General features: G+C 44.4%; 2 protein-coding genes across 3 annotated transcripts in view; both read left to right on the top strand.

The window, feature by feature from the left end:
* Positions 1 to 10,588, top strand: part of LOC135235945 (SR-related and CTD-associated factor 4-like) — a 34,577-nt gene extending 23,989 nt beyond the window's left edge. Inside the window, exons 17-20 of one of the 2 annotated variants that reach the window (XM_064302025.1) lie at positions 4,634 to 4,793; positions 5,307 to 5,387; positions 5,798 to 5,974; positions 6,431 to 10,588. In XM_064302025.1, coding sequence (XP_064158095.1) covers positions 4,634 to 4,793; positions 5,307 to 5,387; positions 5,798 to 5,974; positions 6,431 to 7,257 — 1,245 coding nt within the window. In that variant the 3' untranslated portion in view covers positions 7,258 to 10,588. Of the gene's footprint in view, positions 1 to 4,633; positions 4,794 to 5,306; positions 5,388 to 5,794; positions 5,975 to 6,430 lie in introns of both variants that reach the window. The other variant, XM_064302023.1, reaches the window with a different exon arrangement.
* A 2,390-nt stretch (positions 10,589 to 12,978) lies between these two features.
* Positions 12,979 to 20,262, top strand: part of LOC135235944 (rho guanine nucleotide exchange factor TIAM1-like) — a 74,535-nt gene continuing 67,251 nt past the window's right edge. Inside the window, exon 1 of the mRNA XM_064302021.1 lies at positions 12,979 to 13,227. The gene's annotated coding sequence lies outside the window, so the exon portion shown is untranslated. The remainder of the gene's footprint in view (positions 13,228 to 20,262) is intronic.

Here is a 20,262-nt window from a genome sequence, read left to right as displayed (position 1 = left end):
CCTGAAAAAAAAAAAAAATAATACTGTGGGAGGGCTTCTCTGATGAGGATGTGTTCATTTAAAAAAAAAAAAAAAAAAATGGAGTTCATTTCCATTGAAGACATCTTCTAAATGGAGCAATATATGAATAATCCAGGGACAATGGACATGAACATATCGCAATTATGTTTATGGCCTATGACAGATTTGAAGGCTAGCTGGATTTCTACATGGGTGAGGGGACTTGGGGCCGCCAATTTGATGTCGCCACATTGATTGTTCGCGCCGTTTGTTTTGAACCAATCAAGTTTGTCCAGATCCAGAACACACGGCCAGAGCTTTGTGTGTGTGTGTGTGTGTGTGTGTGTGTGCGCGTGTGCGTGTGCGTGTGCGTGTGCGCGTGTGTGTTTTCTGTGAACATGGCTGAGCAGTCTATGAAACATAATTTAAGGCGACAGCCTTTTCTAATGAAACCATTTTGTAGGAACTGGAGTAAAGTGAAACCTGTCACAGTCAGCATTAACATATTTGCTTATTTGACTAGAGACAAACAGACCCTATATGCACGTCACATTTAATTTTGGCGCCTGAATTTCATTAGTGTATAAAAACCACATTTGCCAACATAAATGTGTCTGATAAATAATAAAGCACTGGGTCCACTGGGCATTCCCTGTTATGTATTGTTACTGATAAATAATAAAACCACTGGGCGCACAGTGTCATGCCTTATTGCATTTCTGATCATGTTGGAAGTGTCAGATATTCGGGTGGAAATGTTTCATGCATTAATTTCAAATTTGAATTCAGTCGTGATGGTCGCCTTCCTTTGAGTTCTATTTTTGGAATGGAATGTTTCCAGTTTATATGAGGAACATGTAAATTTACAGTATAGTACAGCTAAACGCTATTGTAACAACAATGTATATTTTTTAAAGAAATTTTTTCACAAAAAAATGCCACCAATGCAACGCTCAGCATTTGCAAGTGCATGTTTTTCAGAAAATATCAATCCGAATTAATGTATTTTTTATTTTTGCGTCCTCAGTATTTATTTAATTTGTGATTTATTTGGATTTGGTGGTTCTGAGGTTTTCCAGCTCCTCCTGCCAGGATTCCTGTACTGTCATTGTATTCGCTTTCCTGTCATCCGTTCTCCTGAACTCATCTTAAATATGCTGTCTGGTCTGTCTGACGAGCTCCTGTTTGGTTGACTGCAGACGTGGATGTGGGCGTCGAATCATTGATGCAGTAATGTACTATTTTGATTAAGCTTTAGCTTATTTGCATAAACAACCGGGGTTTGCAAGAATGTGTAGATTTCACTCTGCCGTACTTTTTATGAAGGGCACCAGGATCATTAAGTGCATGAGAAAAATAATGCCAAAGACATAAGCCACTATTTCACCACCATGTTCAGATCACCGCAGGCCAAATAGCCAAAGCTATTACTGATGAATGCGTCAAACATATTTATAGTACATGTTCCCAATTTCCGTTTGATAAACTCTTGCATATTGGTAATATCAATTTTGTACAATTTCAGAAAAGGCTTCTCGGAACTCAAGATTAATTTAACTGGAACTGGCCAGAATTTCTCCTGCCAGGGTTGTGTGTCCATTCCATCAAGCTTGACCTTCAAGGGCATTGACGTGGAGTTCAGTCACATGAATTGCATGTCATTTTCAGTCAGCTCTCCGATTTGAAATGAGGCTGAATAATTCTGGTGTAACGGCTTCTGTGTCCAGCAGAAACACAGTTGTTGGAGTGCTCATTAAAATTCTAGAAGCTTTTGTTCATTGTATAGGAATCTGGGAGTGGATAATACAAAAGTGTTAAATATAATCGCTGTATAAAAAAAATAACAGGCACTTGTGAAATGTAAACTGAGCTTTGTTGCGTTGGCAGCATTAATTGCAGTTTTTTTTATTTTAGTTTGTCTTTGTGTAGGATTCCTGCATTTTTGTAAGGACTCCAGGATGTTACTGTGGTATCAGTAATTTTAAACTTTGTAGTTAGTCTTCTTTGTTTTACTACTGATCAGCTACGTGACCTAATGTGTGCACTGCCAATCTTTTTTAAGTCCAGATGAATGATTTGTTTCAGTATATGCGGGATCCAAATTAATTTTGAGGCTACTGTGTACACACACACACTGCTATATGGACAGCTGTATGGGGCGACATAGCTCAGGAGGTAAGACCGATTGTCTGGCAGTCGGAGGGTTGCCGGTTCAAACCCCACCCTGGGCGTGTCGAAGTGTCCTTGAGCAAGACACCTAACCCCTAACTGCTCTGGCGAATGAGAGGCATCAATTGTAAAGCGCTTTGGATAAAAGCGCTATATAAATGCAGTCCATTTACCATGTATACATACAACATGTTCTGTACCTTGATTTGTATCACATTTGAAGACTGTCTCAGAAATGGTTCATAAACATGAATTCAGCGACACTGGTAGTAATAGCAGAGGTCGAAAATCCAGGTTCAGAAAGTAAAAGTTCTCCCCAGTATTTTGTTCCTATCACCTGGATTTGCTAATTATTGCAATTCTTCTGCCAGGCAGTAGAACTAATTAGTGAAATCAGCTGGTTGAGTTCATGGTTGGGAAAAACTCATGGCAGGACCTTTACTTTCTGACCCCTGGACTTTCCACCTCTGAGTAATGGTATGAGATCTGTCAGCAGTGAGTTGTGCTTCTGTTGACCACACTGGTGAATCTGGAGAGGTGGTAATGCAGGGGTACCCAGTCTTATGCGAAAAGGGCTGGTTTTTGTATTAGCCCCGCACCAAGACACCTGATTCTACATATCAAGGACTTGATTGAACCAGGGGACCGTGATAAGTTATTAGTTGTAGTAGTGGGACATGTGCCTTCTATAGTGACCCAGCTGGACTTTTGCCTCCACATGGGGTACCAAAACTCCGGCAAGTATGTCTATAACAAGGGCGGGGGAGACGAATGTGGGTCTATTTTCATGTGGTCTCCATTTCCCTAATCCAGTGTAAACACACACCAACCACTTCTTGGGAAATATTAAATATGAAAATTAAATAATTGTCATCATCTATTCCTAGGATCGAGAGATGGAAATATCAACTTTTTGAAAAAAAATTATTCTTTTTTTTTTTGGGGGGCTTTCTGCACGTGTGTTCAAATTGAGACATTGAGCAGATTCTCTTATTCAGAGTGACTTCCAAAACTGACCACAAAAATGTCGGGCAGAAAGCAGAGTCATTACAAAGTTATCTATGTCACAGTCGAGACTGGTAGTCACCACGGAAACCTGCAGGAACCTCGAGTGTCAAAGTGCAGACGTTTAGCACGTTAGCCCTCTTGTACAGAGAAATGTGCTGCGGGACAGTGCATCTTTGTGTTGCAAAGCAGGCGGGTGATGTAACACTTTTGAACAGGGCCTCTCTGAAGGGCATTCATTTTCATTACGGCAGTCTTGTTCCCTCTGTGAGGTGGTCAGAGACGTACCAGACATGAAGGGAGGGGAAAAGGTAGGTTAGCTCACTATATCAAACCTTAGTAAACACTGGGGAAGGGAGTCTTCAACATAACAAAACATAGCTCCCCACTCACATAGGCTCTCTTAATACCACCTGGGCTTCTCCAGAGCCCCCTGGTTTCCGTTTAATATCTCCTTCACACAGACCGCCAGCGTCGGTACAGCAGAGAGTCTGGGCCTCCGGTGTAATGGGCTTTCCTGGCAGTGACGGGCGGTGACTCTGTGTTCTGTTCCGGAGCTTCCCGGGTTCTCCTGCGGGGAATATTAAACTCTTGAGTGATTGTTTGCTTCCTGCCGCGCTGAGAGAGTGGCCACCTCATTCACAGCCTCTTTTATTACACGCCGGACCCAGCCGGTCTGTGCGGAGGGGCTACGGGTGTGAATCCCATTTCATTTATCCCCTCAGAAAGCTGAACAGATCGCAATTATCCCTGCGGTGTTCTTTCAGGCAATTTTTTTCTGAGAGTGCCTCTGGTTTTTGTCTCATCCATCTGTAAATTAGCTGCTCTGTATTAATACAAATGGCTGTACATGTGCTCCAGAAACTCATTTAAGTGACTGAAAGAGAATATGTGCAGGATTCCTACTCTCCAGACATCATTGCCTGTGCCCACATTGCAGCACTTGTCTGAAACCTAAATTTGTAGTGTTCTCCATCTGTTTGAAAATATGCCTGCTCACACACACACTTGCATCCACATGCTTGATGACCATTTCACTGAAAGTACAGACCTGTAATGTGGTCTTCCAGCCTTGCTAGGGTTTTCTGTACATACCACAATGTTTTTTTTAATGTTTAATGTTTTTTCCCCTCCCCTTTTGATTTGATCCCTTTGTATGTATGCAACTGTAACTGTATGTATATTGTGAGTGGTTGTTCATAAACGCACCTCCGGTGTTGAAAAGTGGTTTGGGCTCACAGGTCGGTCTGTTTCTGGTGCCTATTGGTGTACGAGGATGTCGGCCCGACTGAGTCGAATAGTCATTCCTGTGATTAGGCCTAATAGAATAAGAACAGATTTACTCCGTTTCACAGCTGATCTAAATCCGCGCTTGCCCATTGAGCCGTAAAGGTGCTGCCGTAGGTGACAGATTTTCGGTAGCTTTAACGTGCCTGTGCTTGTGTTACTCTGCTCTCAGATGCCGTCTGTCCAGCCCGTGGGTGTTGTTGGGGCCCTTCACCCCCCCTCGTACCCCCCTCCCATGGGCCTGCCGCCTCCGTCCTTCCCCCCGGGGGTGCCTCCACCGCCCCCTCCACCTTTCCTCCGGCAGGGATTCAACCCCATGCAGATGCCTCCAGGTATTAATAACAGCTGTGACCGTGGAACAGTGGGCATTGAATTTTAAACTGGACTTAGAAACGCCACCACACCTTCAGCTTGTTCAGGACTTGGTGTGTTTATAAAAACTGTTGCCCACCATCGGCATGTTCAGGATGGGCAGTGTTCAGGCCTGGGTGAAGAATGTTTCTGAAACAGCTTTTCACATTCTGGTGACATTAGAAATACAGTTTCAAAGTACATTTTCACTGCAGGTAACAGCAGGTTTTTCCAGCACAATGTGAACTGAACTGAAAGCTGCACTTATGTGAAAGGAGAGTTTGTTCTGAAAACAGATATTCTAAAACAGACAGCAATGTACAGGATGATTTTAGTCCCGTGTCTGCAGTGCTGAAATATTTCAGAGAATTATGTGACCCAGATCTGGCAGACAGGTTAGATTATTTAGAAAATGAGCAGGGAAATGGCCTGTGTGAATTGCTGTGCTGTGATTGGTTCCGGTGATCCTGATGTTTCCTCTCTTTGTGATGCAGGTTTCCCCCCCCCAGGCGGAATGCCCCCCATGGGAAACACGGGGCCCCCCGCCCCCACCCCCGGCGTCAACATCCCCACCTGTAAGAGTCTCCCCAGTTTGCCTGGGCGTGTTTGTCACAGCACAACCTGGGGGGGGGGGGGGCTGTTGTAGCTTGTAGCTGTCGTCTGTTTTTTTGTAGAATTTACAAATGTAATTGGGACAGTCATAATGAGCTCAATACGTACAGGAGTGTGAAAGCACAACGGGTTTGTCCTAGAACCTTCTAGTACAATTTATTTACAGACCCATCTAATTCTGGTGACTGTCTGCAGCTTAATGTACATTACTGTAATATACTGTTATGCGTGTAGAGTAACAGGATAGTAATTTGCTCTTTTCATCCAGCCCCCAGAAAGCGCTGCGTTTGTGTTTCTCCCCGGGTGCCATATGTCTGTACTCACCTCCTCCCTGCTGTTTTATTCCCCCCCCCCCCCCCCCCCCCTCCAGCAGCCGTGCCTGGCTCCTCAGGGGAAGCTCCCTCTAAGGACTCCATGGGTGGGAGTTATCCGCCCCCTCCCTCAGGCGGGGGTCCCAGGAACACCAGCGCGCCCGTGGACAGATTCCCTGTCCCGGGACCGAACCAGGGGGTCAGCGGCAACCTCCCTGCCCCCATGTCCCAGCCAATGGGTTAGTGGCCTCTCCCTTTGGTCTCGCTCTCTTGCTCATCCATAATCTGTGAAATAGCACTTAGCATTACTGTCTGTGGAGGTGCAGATGGACTTCATAATGGTAAATGACCTCAGATATTAGGCAACAGTGTGCTATTGTAGGCAAGAATAATAATAAAACATTTAAAAATAATAATGTTTAAATGACTAGATTTCAAATAACCTGCATAACAGAAAGACTATTTTTATGTGGGCTGGAGATCTACCAACAAAGCGCACCTCAATAAACAGCTAGAGTTCGTATTGAGCTGCTAATTAGCAGAATCAGGTGTGCCAAATTATGGTTGAATTGAAAACCTGCAGGATGTTAGGTCTCTGGGGACAGGGTTGGGCAGTTATGTTTTAGAGCAAAGGCTTAAAATGAAAATGTGAAGTAGATCTTGAGATTTTTATTGTTGTCTTCCTGTGTTTCCAGCCAATAACCAGATGGGTCCAGGAGGTCCGGTGATGAGCCCGCAGCCTCCTACGGGAGGTCTGCTGGGGGCCCGTCCGGGCATGATCCCCCTGCAGCGCCCCCCGGGGGCACCTCCGCCCCACATGCACCGCTTCCCCCCTCACCCGCCCCGCCCCAACATGCCGCCCATGCCCCCGCCCATGATGCCCCGGGGTCCGCCCCAAATGATGCACCGAGAACCACCCCCTGGGGGCTTCGGCATGCCCCCGCCCCACCCCATGAGAGGACCCTTCCCCCCTCCGGGACCCCCCTTCATGAGGGGCCCCGAGGGGCCCGACGACTGGGAGGGCCGGCCGCCCCGAGGCGATCGGCCGGGTTTCGGGCGGGACAGGGAGCCGGAGCGCTTCAGGGGGCGGCAGCCTTACGGCCGGGGGGGCGGGGAGGGGCGGGACCACTACGCGGGTCGGCACGAGGATCCCGAGCAGCAGGGGGGGTGGGAGCGGGAGCGGGACGGCGGCAGGGACTGGAAGCGGAGCCCCGAACGCGAGGAGGGGGGGGCGGCCCCGCACTGGGGCGGGGGGCACAGGGAGCGGCCGAGGGAACGCAGGCCCCGCGAGAGGGTGTCGCGCTGGGACACGGACGGGCCCAAAGAGAGGGTGGGGGGTGAGGCGGACGCCGCCGACGCTCAGCACAAGCCCGCCAGCGGCGAGGCTCCCTCAGACTCTGGTAAAGAACCCGTGGGGGCGGAGCCTCCTTCGCAGCACTCCAAAGTGACTGTTGAGCCACAGCCCTCTCCACCAATGGCGAGCACAGAACCCACAGAGAAGTCACAGGAGGCGGAGTCGTAGGGACTAAAAACTCAGATACACGGTCCGTGGTCAGAATGTGAGAACGAGCATTTTGGCAGTTGTGGATTCGCTACCCTGGGAACCACGGTGTCCCAGTGTCGAATGTTGTTTAAAAAAGTTAAAGAAAAAAAAAAAAATACTGCTGTATATATGCTTTTGCTTCTCCTCCCACTTGTTTTGTATTTTTGGAGGGAGTGTTTTGCCATTAGCTTTTTTTTTGATTCACACAAATACAGAAGAAAATTTAATCAAAAACAAACACAAGGCCGTTTTTCTGTGCTGTTTTTAACTTTCGATATTTGCAAGGTTTAGGAAATGAGGTTTCTATCATTTTTACATTAAAAAAGATGAAACAAACATGCAATGAACTTCCAGCGTTTAGAGCTTTAGGGATTTGTTTTTAATAAACTATTTTCATACCATATGCGTTTCATTCTTAACAGTTTAAATGGTTTTGATCCCATTTTCAGCATTTTTTTTTTTACGTTGTCAGAGTAAACCGTTTTATTAGTTTATCAACATTGGTTGAAATATACAATGCAGAATAGCATCCAGTGAATTAGACAGCAGCATCATCAACATTACTAGTCAATTAATCCGCTTGTGTCAAAAATGAGATTTAAAACATATTGTGGGCAGTCCAGTTGTACAAAGGTCAGTTTGTCCTGAATCCTAATGTTTGGCAAATTGTTGTTTTTTTTAATTTGTTTTTTTTTTTAACAGCTTGTTTCAGTTTTCTTGAATTTTGGTTTAATGTCCTTGTGTGTCGATTTAATACACTTGTCCCCTTCTCTCCCCCAAGACTAACCCTAGGGGGACATACAGCAATCCCATGAGTCACAGCTACAAGGGGGAAAAAAGTGCAGGTATTTGTGGAACATTGCCAAAATATGAAGACGCATAATACAAATCACATACCGTAATGTCTTATCTACATCACAGGTTTGTCAGCTTTTTTTAAATGTTTGTATATAGTTTTCTGGGTTGTGGGTTTTTTTGGGGAATTATATAAATATTCACAACAGGACATCTCTGCTTTGACTGGTTGAGGTTTTCGATGAGCTAAACCTGTTGATTAGAATCTACCGTTTTTACCTGCTAGGGCACATTGGTATATAGCTGAGTGTGGCTGTATGTCTGTCCGATCGCCTCACTGGGTTTGATTTCCTTGGTTTCTGAGCCCATTCGTTCTTTGGCTGCACTCTGGCTTGTTCTCCCATATTGTGCTCGGCTCTCTGTTGTGGTGTGAAAACCGGTGTCTTAACCAGGGGATGTGAGGGGGCAGAACGCCAGGACAGAGAACCAGGATTTACCGGATTGCTCGCCTGCGTGGGTTAATAATTCACTCTGGCTTGTTTGTGGTGTGCGGTTATTCCAGGTGGGTTTTTGACCATCGAGAGTAATATTAATAATATTTCAGTTTTGCATGAGAGCAAAAACAACTCGTGTCTAAGGGAGAACACATGATGATTCTGCTATGTTGCTTGGTGTGTTGCGCATACATTTTCAGTACCAAGCTATATCACCCACAGAAATGAATATGGACTTATGTAACAAATCTACTGTAAATTTACATAAATCCGGGTACCTACATTTGCCCTATATGCGCTCTCATAATTATTGCATAGCGTCTGATTTCTATTGATTTATGGACTGAGCAGCCAGTGAGTGTGTATTTCATTCATAATACAGTCCTTTGCTGATATGGCCCTGGTGACAGAGATGAGTCTCCCCTCTACTGCGCTGAGAGCAGGGTGGTCTGTGGCCTCCCCTGTTCTTTTTTGGGTCAGAGATAATGGGGTCCCCCTCAGCCCAAAAAAGGGGCCACTGGAACACAGTCGCCCCACAGCAATGCAGCCTCACTGGACCCCACCTCTGGGAGGTCCCAGTGTGCTTATCTGGCCCCGCTCATTCATTGGCCAGTTTGCAAGGTCCCCAACTATGGGAGCAGCGGGGACTACGTCCACATCCCTGCCCAGGCCCATGCACTCGCATAGGGTAACGGCACCTCCACCTGCCAGCCTGTCAGCCCGTGGCTGCGGTCTCTTCCTGCAGGAGCAGCGGAGATGCAAGTGGTGTCCTAGCGAGATGAGCTGTGCTCCATCATCAAGCTAATTTCCCTGCGCAAATGGTGGCCATCTCAGAAAGACACTGGTTACGTTTCAAACGACGATCCCCAGAGTATGGTGATGGATATCAGCTTCTGCTCACAACACAGTATCTAAAGATGCTGAATCCCTGCTATCAGACATTTTGTCAGACACAAAAGGTAGTGCTTTCCAGAGTAGTGCACACTGATGGCGCACAATAGGTTCTACTCCATTTCTTACCATAGCAGCACACACCAGACTATCCTACAATGGTGGAAACTGAACCGGTATCAACAGATTTTACCGCCTAAAATGTTATGCACAGCAAACATCCACCAGCAGGTGGCAGTATTGGATCCTCTTTTCCACTTCCCCTCTGCTTTGCCACACGGTAGATACAACTACCCTCTGCCCCCCTCTGCATGAATTAGCTTGCATGTAAGTGCAGTAAAATCGCAAACTAAATTTGCAATGTGAACACTTACTGCTCGTTAACTTTTTGGGTTGGTGTTCATTGGAGAAGACTACAATAATTCTACAATAAGACTACAATTCCCCAACTTCTGTGGTCAGGAGGCATTGGCCAGTTGTCCACAGGGAATGAAATTCAGTGCAGAATGGTGATGAACAAAACTGTCCTGAGCCAGGAGGAAGCTCTTATGCTGTCAGGTATTTTAACCATTTGAAAAGTAGATGTTTTGAAATGTTTTTTTTTTCTCTCTACAATTCCCTGTCAATGCTTTATAACGCTGTTGCTTTCAGTTACCGGTAGTGATTGTTGCATCACTAATAGAATGTCCAGTCAAGAACATTCTAATCACATATTTTGCCACCATAAAGGGTTAATCAGAAGTTATGTGAGAGCAAGTTGGCTATGCTGTCTTTTTGAAAAGGGTGAGAAAATGGTGCAGGTTCTGAATCTTTATGGCATATTATTGTTGTGACTTCAAGAATGGTATTTAACCTGAACTGTGTACATACCCAGCTATTGAGATGGGAATTATGGAAGATGCTGTCTGAGTGTCCCCAGCTAAGGGCTTTTGTCCAAAAAAAAATCAATAATAATTATTTTCTAACAGTGTGTACAGTGTACCTCCCTGCGCATGTGTGTATATGGTATGGCTACCAAAATCTGTTCTTCAAACAAATGCTATGGCATAACTGAAATAATTTGATGTTTTTTTTTTCTTTATCTTCTGTACACCATACTTGCCACCAAATAAACTTTCCCAATTAAAATACTTTCTTGCAATGTGTTTTTGTACGTAGGTTGAATGTGTATGTCTAAGAAGTGATGACCTTGCCTTGGCCTGCAATATGCTTGTCTGGCATTGGGTGGCGCTGTTTCTAGAGAGTTCATTTTCAGGGTTTTTATATTTCAGTTTTACTGTGTCTTTTTGATTGGCCTATACAGGTTTTGTGTGCAATGGAGGATTTATAGGTATTTACAGAAGACCTGCCAGCTTTACAATGACTTGTAGGTGCCATCTGGGTGTTTGTTATCTAGAGCAAGAAAATACACTTCATATAATTCCAAAGCAACTTGCACAGTAATAATGCAAGTCATTATTAAGCCAATGTGTCATCAGAAACTTCTTTATGTATCTAAGATATCTAAGATATCCATTGCACGTAAAGACAGTCTGTGCCAATCAAAACATGCACAAACACTTAAATAATCCCCAGAGACCGACGCATCCCTTTGACAGGAAAGGCTTTTGTGTCATACTGCTGCAGCACACTAGAGGCGACTTGCTGCAGACGGGAAGCTTTGTTTTAGAAAACGGAAGTAATGTCACTTCCAGTTGTTCAGATGAGAGAGTCTGTTGCAGTGGTTCTCAACATTTTTGCCCACAAGGCCCTCCCTATCGACGGAAATATTCCAGCCCCCCCCCCACCCCAAGGGGGACGTGATAACTTCCATCTGTACACACTCCAGTGCAGCTAGCCAAGCTTATTCCATTTAACTCCATTAAAGCATAGAAGTGATTTTAAAAGATTTGCCGTTGCAGTAATCATTAAATATTTACAAAGCAAAAATTCTTCTTTATCTCATTTTTTCTCATTCCTAACAAACTGTTGCCTCAAAGCAAGAAGGTTCTGTGTTCAAATTCTGGCCCACAGTCCGAAGACATGTAGACAGGTAGGCTAATTAGAGACTCTAAATTGCCCATAGGGTATGAGTATGTGGGTGAGTGTGTGTGCCCTGCGATAGACTGGTGACCTGTCCAGGATGTATTCCTGCCTCAAGGCCCCCTTCTGGGCTCCGCCCCCTTCTGGACAACCACTGGTCTGATGGATTAATTTGAGGTGAATGCACTGTTTCCTGTGTTCTTGTAATCTTTCCAAGAAATTTCAGTGACTAATTGCTCTTGGATCATTTGCTTGGTTTTAATGAGCTGTGGCCAACGATCAAATATTTTGTTAATGTAGTAGGGAAAGCAATTTGTGGGAGTAATGCTTTAAATAAAAAAAAATGACATTCATAAATCATAGCAAATATGCTTATAAGCACAACAGAGGCATTTGGCCACTGCTGAGTGGTCTGACTGCAAATACAGGTCCTGTATTCTACATCAAACTAGTTCTTGACTTTGTAAAGATGCATGTTAAATTTATCAACTTTGTTCTCACGCCCCAAGTTCTAATATTGTCTCATATAATGTGAAGCAGTCAATGGATTTCCTGTCTAGTGTTTAGGTTTGGTTCAACTGTAACACTATTGCCTTTGACCAGACAATGCTGCCATTATGTTACTTTTATTACATTTGGAACAAAGGTCGTCTGCATGGCTATGCTGTCAAAGAGACATTTTTCTGACAAAACAGAAAAAGGGGATATTGAGAAGTGCAGGGTAACCAAAGCAGGTAAACGTGAATTAATGTGTTTATGTATGTCTGATCAGAAAGAAAAATACCGTTCCATTAGAAGTAAGCATTCTGTTTATTTGCTAATAGGAGAGAAGACCAAGGCTTCAGAAATGTTCTAACAATAGGCTACTTGCTTGATTACTGTTGAGCACAAAATTGCATTTAAACCACGCAATTCAAATTTAAACTGTTGGCAGCTGTTCAAGCTTATTTTTAAAAAACGCAATTCGGTTTTGAAGTCTGTGCTCAGGGGAATGACATTTGATTCTGTATTTCCTATTAGTCAGTGTTCCACAGCTTCATACACTATGCTGACAGCCAACAAACACAGATGGTAGCTCTCTTGCAGCTGAAATTACATGCTCCAAAACCTAGCTTCCTCTTGATGGAGTCACCCATGTGATCAAAGTGAGTAATCTTTGATTGCTTCATCTATAGAACATATTTAGCAGGTGCATCCTGTTTTCTTTACTGCCGAGTAACAAGAACAATGTAGATATTTCTACATTTAAACATGTCTAAATTCAACTTCGGCATACGTTCATATGTGTATGGATTGCAAAAAATAAATAAAAGCTACGTTTCATTGAATTACTTAAATGGCTCCAGTAATTCAATTACTGAGTCGCTGCTGACTTGAGTTTTCATCCATTTTGAAGAGGAAAAAGACCAGGATGATTCATCAAAATGCCAAATTGTGTCAATTAGAGTACGCTCGTCGTAGTGGCAGAACCTCTCATATTAAAATGCTGGTCGCAATTCGCCCGAGCGCGCAGATTGGTTCGTGCACGCCCTGAGTGACATATTCGTGATCCAGTCGCGCGCCGTCTCCAAGGGCCTTGCGCTCCTCCCTTCGCAGCGGTGCAGCAACAACATGGTAGCTTCTATGTGCCGGAGTCAGCTGTGACTGAAGCCAGCGGTGCAGTGGGAGGCACATGATTCAGCATCCTACCATTGCCCACCTACCGAGCAAGGTGACAGCGACTTCAGCCGACAACGAGTGATGACAGGTGGGTAAAATTAAATTATCCTTATATTCCGTGTGCATTCTTTTCTTCGAGAAAGCACCACGCGTTTTGGACTATATCGTTTGATACAACAAGCAAAAATAACACTCCCCCCCGGGTCCTAGTGGGCATGTACTGCTGTGTCGTCTTGCCTTATTAACATAACGTGGGAATGTTAATGACCGTGGCAACATAATATGCGCGATCATTTGTGCAGTTCGTTTGTTTATTTCGTTTCCGAAAAGCTGTTAGCTATTTCCCATTTATGTTACTAACGTTGTGCATGGATACATTCGCATAATAGATGTTTGTATATGTTCTGTGTCGCTGGATCTTGTTGCAGGTTTGGCGATATGACCCTTTTATTGACGTCCCTGATCTGGCCTTAAATGAATGTTTCCATTACATCCTCACGCGCGCCTTATCAATATCGTCTAAATCCGTCGCCTTTGTATATTTGCATCCTTGCTTCCTCTTTACTATGAAAACGCTCGGCGCGCCATTGCATCCACTTTGTTAACCATATTTAAACATTATCTTGCTTCCCTTTTCAGTTTACACGCCTTGCATATTTAGACATGTAGTGTAATAATAGCCTGGTGTAATTATGATCATAGCCGCAACAACAAACTGAACAAAAACTAATTAGAAGTTGGTCTGCTTTCTGATCATAGCAATGATTACAAAGATTGCTCTCGAATGGGTATATTGCCTTAAACTTCAAGGACACCTGGCGTTTTCAGTGTAGACAAGTTATAGATAGGCTTATCAATTGAGATATTGAAGAAGGTAGAAGCAGGTGATTTTCTGACACACACAAAATACAGCCATGTTTTATGAAAAAAGAGTATTCATTGGCAGAGTCATTATGTAGTCAGTGAACCACTAGGACACAACAAACCAGTATAGATAGCCTGGACATATATCATAATTGAATTCATGGAAAGTGAAAGAGATGAATAATGTATAAGTCTAGTCCAGTCATGGGAGACAATGGCATGTGGCCAGTTTGAAGATGAAAGATGTGCATTCTGTAAATAAAATAAAGAAGACTTTGAGAGAGGGAAACCTGAACCTCTTGGCATCCTTCCAGACAGAAGGTGCTCCTTCACGTGGCAACCTATCACAATTGAGCACTGTTTTTTTTTTTTTTTCCTTTTTCAGAGATGATTTTTCTGTACTTCGTTTTGTTTTTAAAGATGACACAAAGGCAAAGCCTACAAACCACAAACTAACAGCGCCCCTGATTGTGTCTTTAGCGTATAGCTTTGGGCCAGTGATACGTTTATAAATCGGACACTTGGTGAAGCTAAAAACTGAGTGTTTATTATGCACTAACATTTATTTAAATGGGGTAAGTGGGCACACAGCTTTCGCCGCTGTTGGGCACCTCATGCAACAACAGAATTTGGCTGCGTTTGGCCGTGTTAGGGCCTGGGGAACCCAGTACATTACTGTCCTCCTTGCAACACTCTATACAAACTGGCTATTTATAGCATAGTGTGTGAAGTGTAGTGCATTCTGAAGAGTGGGTGACACTGACATGTCGTCATCCAAGCAGGCTTAAAGTCACAGATGATGTGTGTGAAATGTACTCGTCCGTATTTAGTTTCTTATCTGCGTCACCCTTGGCAACGGTATGCAAACGTTTCATTTCATTTATAGGGCCGGTCTGTTTATAAACTCGTGTCATGGCACGTCCTGAAACAACGCTCTGCGGTTTCTTTCAAAGATGGCTGTGGGCCACGATCTCCCACAATGCCCCAAGTGCTGGTATTTGATATGCAGCGGCATCGATTTGAGCCGCCTGCGGACGTCCGCTCGGAGCCGGAGCGCTTCTTAGCGCAGCGCGAGAAACGGCAATAAGGAGAGCTGTCAAAGCAGAGCTCGCTGACGGCCGCGTATCCGTTTCACCGCGCGACGGGCGCGATGCTAGCGCTGGCACGTTCCCCCGGCTAATGAAACAAAGTGTTTCGAATGAAGTGACACTACCGCTTCGAAAGAGTTCGCTTTCCCTGTCACAACACATCTCCCCCCCCCGTTGTGCCACCTCAGCAGTCCGCTTTCCTCCAGAGTCTCCAGTTCTGTTTCAGGCACCGCAGGACCTTTTGTGAAGGGACTTTTGTGCGTCACGCGTACGACTCCCTCCCACACCTCTACCAACGCCTCTATAAAAAAAGGAACTATGTTTTGAAACTTAGAATGTTAGAATACTGGAGAAAAAATGGGACTTTCTTTAACCCTTCCATCCAAGGATCTTTATATACTTATCGGTACAAAACAGTGCATTAAGACCTTTTCAGCACAACTTAGCTGTTGAGCATAGTACCCTCCATGTTAACTTGGTTACATGTTGAGAATTGCGTATGCCTACAGAGGCTGTGAGGCGTCATTACCACCTGCAGACATGAGGAGGCCCTTCAGTCCTAGACTGTCCGCTATATAAGCCTGAGGCTATTGAAATATTACAAAAGAGAGACCTTGGCTGATTCATTTTTAAAATATTTTAATGTGGACTAAACGATGTGGAGCTGAATGTGGTTGACGTGCCTCTTTGTGGATGTTAAATAATCGCTGAGTTGAATTTTCCTGTATGAACAGAGGACCGCTATTGTGCTGAGCATGATTGACTTCATTGTCCAGATCGGGCTTCACCATAATGTATGCAGAGAGGTAAATGAATATGCAGCTTCAAGGTTTAAAATGAATGAAAAACTGCTGATTTATTTTAACAGCTTTTTAATCAATGAGGGAAGAGTTTCCCCCCCACCCCCTCCCCCCCTTACCTGTCTGAGGGATTTTATGTTGGTCTCTTAGCAACAGTGGGCAGATATCTGAAGCTGTCCAGTTTGCAGGGATTCGGCAGCAGCGTTGTTGTTGTTTTGGTGGAGGTTGCCTAAGTCACGGGGCTTTCTGAAAGGAGAGCGCAAGCAGCCTGTTAGCGCACATATCCACATTTCCGAGGGTTTCCCTCTGTGCCGCTGGTCACAAGAGACGAGCATCGAAGACGATTGATGGCCCTTAACTGAAGGCGGGAAATCCCCCATTTGCTAATTTAAGCATCGCATGTAGATGATTTATAATGACAGCCTTCATGCCATATTTATGCGCCAACGACTTTCCACAAGTTAAGTGCAATTTGTAATTGCCTCTAAATAATTTTGACTGAGATGTGGGTTGAGAATGAAGCTAGTTTTTTTTATAAAATCCCGAGCGACACATTTATATTTACATTTATAAATGAAGCGAGCTGGCCTGTTCGCTGTCAGAACGCGCTATTCAAAGCGTGCGGCATTGGGCTAATTAACTCCACAGAGATTGTTCGTTCAGCAGAGATTTTGTTCTATTAGTACTATTATCTTCACTTGGAATGGATGGGACCGACTCGGATACAGCTTCCGTTGCCACAGCAGCCTAGCGCTTTGGACGTGTTTTGGGGTAGATTTTAATGGCAGGTCAAAGGGTCACGTGACACGCATACCCGTCGGTGTGCATTGGGTCAGCAAACAGTCCTTCCACTGCCGGCCGGTGTCATGAGCTTTGACCTTCGAGGTTTGGTCTTGTTTGCCAGGTATCTCTAAACAAACTGTCTGGTGGGGGGAGCTGAGGACAAAAGCCTGTAGATTCACATACATTTCCAGGTCTGGGGGAAAAAAAAAAACTAAACCTTACAGTGGTTAATTATTTTGACTTGGCTATAAGCGTACAGTGTCATCCCACAAGGTTAAAGAGAATAGTGGTAGCCAGAGGTGGAAAGTCTACAGGCAGGGTCGGAAATGATCACCCGCCAAGCTGGGTGGTAACTGTTTCTGAAACTGTAACAAAATGTTTGGCTTAAACCGGTATGTTTTCGGGGCTGGGGTGAATTGTTTCTTTCACCAGTGAACTCAGCCAGCTGATTTCACTAGTTTCACTAGTACCTCTTGACTGAAGAATTGTTCTAATTAGCAAATTTAGGCCATTGGAACAAAATACTGGGGAGGACCTACTTTCTGAACCTGGGTTTTTACACCTCCTGGTGGTAGACCAAGACAAATGGTTAATAAACCAGAAGTGTAGAAGCTGAAATGGTAGTCAACTGTACTAGGTCACCTCTTGTCAGGGTGTCCACAGGACTATACGCACTGTGCTTCTAATGGAAAACGGAAGATGCAGGGAAATGGGCATCACCTGTTCCTGATTTGTAAAGCTTATCAGACACGTTGAAGAGAGAGAGAAAAAAGAACAGTCATATACAGAACAGTTTTGCAAAAAAAATTTTGCAATTCTGGATCTGTTAGGAGCTCAAAGGGAGGTTAAATGGTTTATTTCACAGTGCTTCACATTCAGTGTGTGAGTAATGTACCAGATCAAGTGGGTATTACTCATAATTTTAGCTCAAACAGAGAGGAAAAATCCCCAGTGTTTTTTTCCCCCCAAGGCGTGTTAATCCATTCGAATGTCTGCAGCTGCAGTGTCACTCTTCTGGATTCTGAACTCGGGGTGACCCCGTGAACCTGCGGTCCCGCTACAGACCCCCCGCACTGGAAGATGTGGCGTTAGCCCCCGCTCATCCGCGGGGGTCAGAGGGAGTCGCGTTTCCGCGAGATACTCTTGCTTTCTGCCCGGCCCCGCAGAGGTTACAGGGTCCCATTGCTTGGGGGGTGGGGGGGATGGGGGGGATATGAATCACGTTTCACCGGGCCTCTGGAGGTGATGTCATTTGGCACGAATGTCACAAATGTGAAATCCGGGGGAAGGTACACATAGAATGTGAAATATGGACGGGGGGGGGGGGGGGGTGTGCTCGTGGTGGTTTCTGTTTTTGATGCAGCTGCTGCTCTGCGTTATTGCTCCCCTGGGAACTGGGGCAGAGGGGAGATGGGAACGGCGTGCGGGAAGACGTTGGCTGATGGAATTTTAGCCTTTCGGATCAAAAAGTCATCAAGCGCTTTGATGGGATTGTTCTCTAGCTTTCTTTTAAAATCGTCTCCCTCCAGAGTTAATCTCCATCCAAATGTTTATACTTCTGAGGTACTCTCTCCCGACAATGAAGCCAGAAACTGGACTTTGTACACCTACTTCCCTGTGCCTGGCCATCTCTGTTTTCTAATGCCTGAAAGAACCACTGACACAAAGGCCCGTAGGTGTTTGGAAGGAAAAGCAGAGTAACCCTTTAATATGCAAGCGCAGAAATATGTGATTTGGAATGTTCTTAGCTGAACATTCTTATGGTGATGTAATGCTAACTACTAGTAGGTGAAAGAAATGGAGTTCTAGAACACTGACTTAGAATTCTGAAGAAAAGAACATTCCAAAAAAGAAAAAAAAGCCTACTCTTCAAAGGGTTAAAAGAGTTGGAATGACGAGCAAGTCTGTTTGAATGGCAGTTATTTTAAAAAATTTTTTAAAGTATTTAAATTTTCCATTCAAATGCTCACGTAAAGTGCAAATCCACTGTTCAAATAAATGTAAGTGATCTGTATGACACACTGTAGGTATGTGGTGGTGAACATGGAGGACTATGGGCTGACTGTGGGTCCCAAACTAGAATAACTGGTCAGTCTGGGACTGGTGTTTCTTATACCCACTATCCTGACAGTCCTGATGGTTTTAGTATCATTGAGGTTATTGTTATTATATCTCCTTGCTCCGTCCAGACAGGTCCCTGTGAGCTTGCGCCAGGAAGTGTCGAATTAACACTGTGGAGTGTAGCATAATGTTTTTTTTTTGTTTTTGTTTTTTAAATGGTAAACAAATAGTAGTTAACAAATATCAGGACAGGTGATTATCAAATGTTCTTCGGTCTCACGATCGATGGACTTTGCTGTGCTGTTCTGATAACATTTCTTTTTTTACACTGCATTATATAACACGGACAAATGCCTCAAAGGTTTCCCGTCAGGTCCACCGGCCAATCTTCTTCCTCAAACTTTATCTGTCCAAATGCCTGTCTTTTTTTTTTTTTCACAAAACAAACTCAAATGAAGAACTTGTGAGAGGAATGCCTGAATGCTGAGCTGCTGTTTGTTCTCGCTTCTGTTTGCTTGCCAGTGTGCGCCGCTCAAACGGAACCCCCTCCACCCCCAATACGCAGATCATTGGTTCTGCAGGTACCTCTCACATGGGCAATTGGCATGAGCGTAACCAACAGAAACCTTCGCATAGAACCTTGGTGTCCGGTCGACCATCTCGCGCTTCTTCCAGCGAGCTGACAAGGTTCACTTCAGGTGCCGAGGAGACCCCAGAGTTTTTGGGATTCGGTCGGCTTGGTGGTCCGGACCCCCTTAAGCTGTTTGCACGGCCGTGTGAGTTCCCCCACGGGGATGTGAAGGTCTCGGGGTAGCAAGCCGAAACTCGCCCCCCTCCTCCTCTCTGCCTGCCGGCCGTGGAGGAGTTCCACCGCCTCATTTCTCTCTTTTTTTTGGGGGGGCTGGTGCTTTTCATTTTCTGCAATGTAGAGCGACTGGGTGGAATTCTAGAACTTTCGTACCCTCGCAAGAAAGAATGTTTGCTAATTCGTATGGTAATCGTGCGGCGATTTGTGTGGTTTTCGTATGTTAAACTCGTGCCCGTACAGTTAGTCCTTCTTCTCTGTTGAAATGGCGGGGATGAACTACAGATGATTGCTCAAAATGTGCATATTTTAAATATTTAAAGTCCCTGATGTAAATTATTCATTTTTACCCCGCGTTCACATAATTGTGCATTCATTTGCAAACGGGAGCTAAGTAAATAGTTTACTGTTCCCTCTAGGCCTGTTTTTTTTTGTTTTCTTTTCTTTTGAGAAAAAACAGATTTTTTATCCAGCTGTGCACTTGTATGGGGGAAAAGAACATTTTAAATTACTTTCATAACAGGCTCAGCTTTGGCTTGTATGCTTCCCTTCATTTTAAAACGTTATCTTTTTAAAAAATTAGTTTAGTCAAAAAAATCATTCCAAATTTAATGAATAAATTAGGCCAAAATGAGCTCTTTAAGATTTTTAATTAATGCTGCAGACAAAATGTAACGCCAAGTAAACTTGTAAAAATGGGCACCTACATTATGCAATAGCTT

The sequence above is a fragment of the Anguilla rostrata genome, chromosome 12, assembly GCF_018555375.3.
Source record: "Anguilla rostrata isolate EN2019 chromosome 12, ASM1855537v3, whole genome shotgun sequence".
NCBI classification, from domain to species: domain Eukaryota; kingdom Metazoa; phylum Chordata; class Actinopteri; order Anguilliformes; family Anguillidae; genus Anguilla; species Anguilla rostrata.
This window is presented reverse-complemented; position numbering and strand designations above follow the sequence as displayed.